The sequence below is a fragment of the Dipteris shenzhenensis genome, chromosome 24 (genome assembly GCF_047967505.1).
Source record: "Dipteris shenzhenensis isolate YYH24624 ecotype China chromosome 24, Dip_SZ_1.0, whole genome shotgun sequence".
NCBI lineage: Eukaryota > Viridiplantae > Streptophyta > Polypodiopsida > Gleicheniales > Dipteridaceae > Dipteris > Dipteris shenzhenensis.
In genome coordinates, this window is record NC_141619.1 from 23,000,170 (window position 1) to 23,006,169 (window position 6,000).

Consider the following 6,000-nt stretch of genomic DNA (forward strand, 5'->3'; position numbering starts at 1 on the left):
CTTGGAATTTTGCAAATTTAAAATGAAAAATTTAATGTTGAAATTGACTTGTTTTGTACTAATGGCATCTATCCAAGTATGCATCAAATTTAGCCTTCAATGTCATCTCCTATTTTTTCCATGTATCTCACCCACATACCTTGCTTGTTTTGTACACACCCACATTTTGTGAGCGTAGCCCTCCTTTAAGAGAGGGTAAACACACCTCTCCTTAAGAATAAGAGAGGTTTTATCTCCCTCCACATCTTAAACTAAATTTTATGCATCATCTTTGCCTACTCGATGTAGTGAATATGAGTGAATATAAATCATATTGTAAGATGCAAATGATGCAAACGACATGTGTTTATGCCAACTATAGCTAGCATCCATCATCAATTGTAACCTTCATAGAGGGAGATTTGACAATAAGAATTTCTAGTCAGGCTAGACATTTGAAGCCTTAAAGGATGATTTTTTCAAGTTAGTTTCGTTAAGAAGCGAAACTTTTATATTGATATACCCTAATAAAAATAAACTTTTGAAACATTCGCCAGGATTTGAAACTTTTATGTGAAAAATTTTTAAGTGCCGCCAAGATTTACATCTTTTACTTCAAAATTCAGAAGAAATATATAAAATCGTACTATGTGCTCTCGATACTGTAAAACTAAAAAAACTAGCTAGATAAACTTTCCCCAAGATTTTATATTAATATATAACTATAGATTCGATAAAAACATCCATGCCTTAAAGGCTCTTACAAAGAATGTTTACACACTTGGGTGGAAGACCAAGTCTTTCTTTAAAAACAACCAATGAAATTCCAAGTTAAGGCCACCGACATGGATTTCTCTTACAGAGTGGATCCATGCCAAAAAAAGTAAACTCCAAGTTGGCGCATTTGTGGATGCTGGCTAGAGTCAAATTTCTCACTACGTTTGTTTGGGCGGAATCGCCCGCCCAAATGATGGGCACCAAACATGCTTCCAAGCACACATCCTCCCACTCGCTTAATAGAATCACTCTTTACGCAGCATACAAATTGCCTTATTCTGAGGGCAGATTTGCAAAGGGGCTTGAAGACTAGATGTGGGTAAGCATAGTGACATAGTGCCCATAGTCCACCTTAGTTGCTTGCCTAGATTGGCAACGGGAAAATTTTTGGACAGGCAATTGAGGGTGCGCGCCAAGTTGAGTTGATGTGGCAAATATGTTCACTAGCCAAACTTGATGGGCAACCAATCTTGGTTGCCCGATTGTAAACACCCAGTGGTAGGGTTTAGACCACTCGGACAGACACCGTCTCGTAGAAGATAACAAGGGTGTGAAGTGGCCTGGTGACATATGATTTGGTTTGTAAGTTGTTCGAGAGATAAGGCTTCATATGGCCCTCCTCCCATTGTCCAAAGATTGAACAAATGCTGCAAAGCCAATTGCAGGCATAATGCAGTTTGAGCCGAGCTTGGAGACATTATCGTCTACTGTGCCATCTGAATGTCAAACCTGGATGGTTATCCTCGGATGGCTTTCGGTGTGAGACATCTGTTTGACTGGAATGCCAAAGATGAGGGTGGGTTCAGATTACCCATTGCCAGGGTGGTTCACACCAGTCGTCGGCGGCGTTGACTTATGTCACAAGGTGTGATTGGTGATGAATTGGAGGGGATGGAATGAGCCAGAGTCATGTAGCAGTTGATGGGCCAAACAAAAATCTTTACGGTAGGCAGCCTAGAAGGAAGTTTTCCTTTTCTAAGCCCTCGTTAAGCCATGTGTCGTGATTATAGGCATTGATCTTTATGAAGATCCAAGGGTTTAAAACGTGCTTTCTAAAAAAGCAAACTTTTGTGAGCTCTCCTTAAGCCATGTGTAAAATTTTAGGCCCTTGATTTTAGATTGATCTAAGGGACTAAAACACTCCTTTCAAATTTGGCCCAAAAGCATACTTTTTTATTCATTCTTTCCGCAAATCTATTATATAAGGAGGGATATAATTGCATGTTTTCTTTCTTGCTATCACTTGATTGAGTAATTGTTGGACAAAGCTCACTACCTTGCTATTGAAACCCCAATTGGATAATAGTGAGGATTGAGGTATTGGATAATAGTGAGGATTGAGGTCCAATTTGGAGTTAGAGTCATGACTGAAAGGATGCCTACTGCAACCTAGTTTGTGTCGGTGTCGGGGGGAGTCCATTCTATTGGGCCAATGAGGAGTGGAGCCCTTGAGAGTCAAAGACCACCTTTGGTAGGATGCCATTAGGATTTTGCAATAATCACCTTGTGTTGAATCGTTTCTTTATAAAGAGTGTAGGAAACAAATGTCTGTTGTGGCTCACAGTTTTTGCCTGTGGTTGAAGAAGGATGGAGATGGGGATGGAGATGAGATGGCGATGGCGTTTTTGAGCAATCTCTGTTGATTTGTTGCCCTTCCTCCATCGCTCGCCCTCCCTGTCTCGCTGCATCGGTTCCATCTCTTCAGCAGCTTGGATTCAAGGTACGCTTTTCTAGGGTTTCTTCTCTTATACGCATTGTATCCCTCTTGGTTTGTATCGAGGAATCCATCCCTCATTGACAACGCTGCTTCGGGATTAAGGTTTTCTCCTTGCCTGAATTTGGATTTGCCTGCTTATGCTTTCAAGGTTTTCGACAGGTAGGATCCTGCTGTCATCGCGCGCTTTTTGGACATCCATTCGATCGGTCATAGCACATTGGTACGCTCAAAAAATGGTTGTAGTTTTGCAAATGGCTGGAATACCTGCTAGCCGACTCGTGGCTGGTTTAATAACATAGCAGTTGGGATGTTCTTTCCTGGGCATTTACCCAGGCACGAGCCTAACGGCACATTCCTCCTAGCCTTTAGCATGGTGAAGAGCCTGGGATTCCGGCTGAAGTTTCTGCAGTGAATTTGTGGGGGGCTGCAACTTAAAACTGCTAATCGCAGCGATGATGAACAGATATAGCTTGGATAGATTTAAGAAGGCTCAATCAACCGAGCCTTTTTCTGTAATTTCTGGAGCTCTTGGCCACGCTGCTACCTTGCCAACACAGGCACGTCCGTCGGTCTTGCCTGTTAACCAAGTGCCGTCTCTACCACAGGCTCCTCAGAGGCCACCACCGGCAGAACCCCCAGTACAGACTAATAGTGTTGGAGGTGGACAATCAAGTTGGCAGCCTCCAGACTGGGCTGTAGAGCCCAGGGCAGGCCTTTATTGGTTGGATGTCATCAAGGACGGTGAAGTGGTCGATAAGATAAACCTTGAAAAGAGACGACACATTTTTGGCCGCCAAGCGATCGCGTGTGATTTTGTGTTAGATCATCCATCCGTGTCTAGACAACATGCTGCCGTAGTGCAACACAAGAATGGCAGGTTTGGTTTTGATTCATCGAACCCTTGATTATTTTCTAAGGTTAGCTCTAAAGTATTCCGTGTAAAGACTCAAGTTTTAGCCTGTCATGCGTTAAACATTTTCCTTTGTATCATTTCCTGCTCTTTCTGTTCGTTCTTCTGGTTTTGAACCTTGCTGCTCTACTGTAATCTCTGCAAATACTAGTTTGTTCCATATAGTCTCTCTCTGATTAAAAGCAGTTCATCTGGGTAGAATTTCATTTTTTCCATGAATCTGTTCGAGCTTCATGGATTGATTTTCCTTCTTTAGTTTGGAGAATTTAGTCTTTGTTTATAAGCGTACGAGAGTTCATAGTAGCTTTTCATTTCGATGTCCTACTGGAAAGTTGCTTCCGCAAAATAGTCTCTTTCCTATTGCCTTGCACCTCTAATCTTTTGCATTGTGCAGTATTTATGTCATTGATTTGGGATCCGTTCATGGCACATTTGTTGCGAATGAGCGACTCAGCAAAGACAACCCTGTGGAGCTGGAAGTTGGTCAATCTTTGAAATTTGCAGCATCAACGCGAAGCTATGTGTTGAGGAAAGGTGCACCCCAAGTGCCACAATTTCCACAGCCTCCAGTTGATTTTGTGTTGCCACCTCCTCCTGACCCTGCGAATGAGGAAGCTGTAGTAGCTTATAACACTGTTCTGAACCGGCTAGGTATGCCAGGGCCAGCTCATGGTCATCTGAAGCAAACTTTCTTGCAGCACAAACTTGAAGACTCAAAAGCAGAAAGGTCTGCTAAGAGGCTTAGAAAATCAAAAGTAACCTTCAGGGATCAGTATGATGGAGTTTTGGTGGAGGTTGTTGGGATATCTGATGGGGCAGATGTTAGCACAGAGCCAGGGCCAGTTGGAGTTAAAGAAGGCTTTCTTGTGGGGAAATTTGATGACCTTGTTGAGGTAACTGTCATTCCAAAAGGTAAGGAGGATGTTAAAACAATCTCTCAGAGCAATACATCAAAGGGTGTGACACAGAAACTCCAGCAATATTTAGAAAAAGTGAAATCTCCAGGCAAAGGTGGGCTATATGCGGATTTATATGGTGGTTCATTAGCTGTACAAGTGGGTGCCTCGTGGGCAAAGGATTCAAGTGGGGAAACTGATGGGGCTTCATCTATGTCAAGTAATAATGAGAGAGAGAGAGTCAACGGACAAAGCGAAAGCAAAGCTGGTATTAGAAATATGCAAAAGGAGGTGAGGTATAAGGGAGCACACACAAGTGTGGACACAGCCTTTGATGATGATGATGATGATGATCTATTTGGTGATGGTGGGGAGAGAAACTGACTAAGGTGTCTTGCAGTGGAATGTCTAAGGTGGCTTTACTTGCATGGACTTCCGTATAGTCATATATGATTTTATGCAGAAGAGAATATGAACACTAAAAGAACTAGCTCATGAGTGGGCTTGTTTACATTTTGATTTAGTGTCCTTCACTAGCTGACAGAGATGTTTGACGTTCCATGTGCAATATTTGAACAGGATAACCACGCCCTTTTATACCTGAGTGTATGTCAGGACACTGGTATAAATAACCCTGGTGTTTCAAGCAGGTCTCCCTGCGCCCCTCCCTCTTTAAAGCGAGTTGAGGTATTACTGGAATTACCATTCAAGAGTCGCTTGCTTGCACCTTGCAAAAACACCTTTGTGGTATTGGAGAGAACCAGCTTAACCAAAGTCGCAAGTGATCTTCTCTGTGAACTTTACCAAGTTAATGGTATTTTGTCATTGTATGGCTTCTATATCTTGGTGTGCCACAATTAAAGTACATTGCTGGAATGCATTGATACTGGAGGTGATAGTGTAGGAAAACTAGAAACGAAGAATTCATTGCCTACACCTAAAGAATGTACCAGTAATCATATAGTCCAACTTGCTTGCACTATGCACAGATCAGATGGTGTTTGTCATCGTATGCCCTTCTATACTTGATGTGACCATGTTGGTATCTTAAACCTAAACCAAGTTGGGAATTAACGTTGCTATTCAAATGTTGTTGGAACTTCTGTTCTAGTCTCTGTGAAGCCAACCTGAGTCCTTGTGGTTCATCGTCTTTATGAAACTTTGGTGAGTGTATTGAAGGGGTTCCCATATGTTCTTTAGTAACTGTTGTTGGAATACATTCATACTGAAGGGGCAGCCAGTTTTAGATGTGAAGGCTGCTTTGCTTATATAAAGGACCATACCAAGAATTTTACAGTTTTATTGGCATGTCCTTTGCACATTATTTATTAATTGTTGCAGAGGGGTACAGAACTCACCGAGTGCCAACCGTAATTCCATGGTGTCTTGTCATTGCATGAGCTGAGGCTGCCCCTTAGCCATTGCCATGTGTCTATCCAAGAAAGTCAAGCATGCAGGGCTCCAGGTACTGTGTTGTCCTTAAACAAATGCTTGTCTTGCACTATTTATGTGATGCAGCCTTGTTCTGGCAGAGAAACGTATGTATCTATTTCTTGCAACAGGCTATCCCAGAGGGGTGTCCAGCTAGGAGGATGTGGATGTTGAGGCCTGATAACGAGGCTGTGAAGGGGCCACCCAGCTGGCAAACCACCAAGATGGGAAACATATCTGCAGTATGCCCTGTAGGCAGGCCCATGACAGGACAGATGATATGTTCCCAC

At 42.6% G+C, this 6,000-nt stretch overlaps 1 protein-coding gene across 2 annotated transcripts; it reads left to right on the top strand.

The window, feature by feature from the left end:
* Nucleotides 1–2,124: 2,124 nt before the first annotated feature.
* Nucleotides 2,125–5,634, top strand: LOC147886383 (protein phosphatase 1 regulatory inhibitor subunit PPP1R8 homolog). Of its 2 annotated transcripts, XM_087395435.1 has the most exons (4): nucleotides 2,125–2,227; nucleotides 2,350–2,476; nucleotides 2,633–3,350; nucleotides 3,778–5,634. In XM_087395435.1, the coding sequence occupies exons 3-4, from the start codon at nucleotides 2,926–2,928 to the stop codon at nucleotides 4,661–4,663; spliced, it is 1,311 nt and encodes a 436-aa protein (XP_087251561.1). In that variant the 5' UTR covers nucleotides 2,125–2,227; nucleotides 2,350–2,476; nucleotides 2,633–2,925; the 3' UTR covers nucleotides 4,664–5,634. The 2 variants fall into 2 exon arrangements, with proteins under 2 accessions (XP_087251561.1, XP_087251562.1); XM_087395436.1 differs by lacking the exon at nucleotides 2,125–2,227 and having other exon boundaries at nucleotides 2,247–2,476; nucleotides 2,622–3,350.
* The last annotated feature ends 366 nt before the right edge of the window (nucleotides 5,635–6,000 follow it).

What these genes read in the sequence shown, in the direction of transcription:
- LOC147886383 (XM_087395435.1), top strand. Translation starts at nt 2,926, where the DNA reads ATGATGAACAGATATAGCTTGGATAGATTTAAGAAGGCTCAATCAACC. An exon ending in GTGCAACACAAGAATGGCAG is followed by an intron (nt 3,351 to 3,777) that starts GTTTGGTTTTGA and finishes TGCATTGTGCAG; the next exon opens with TATTTATGTCATTGATTTGG.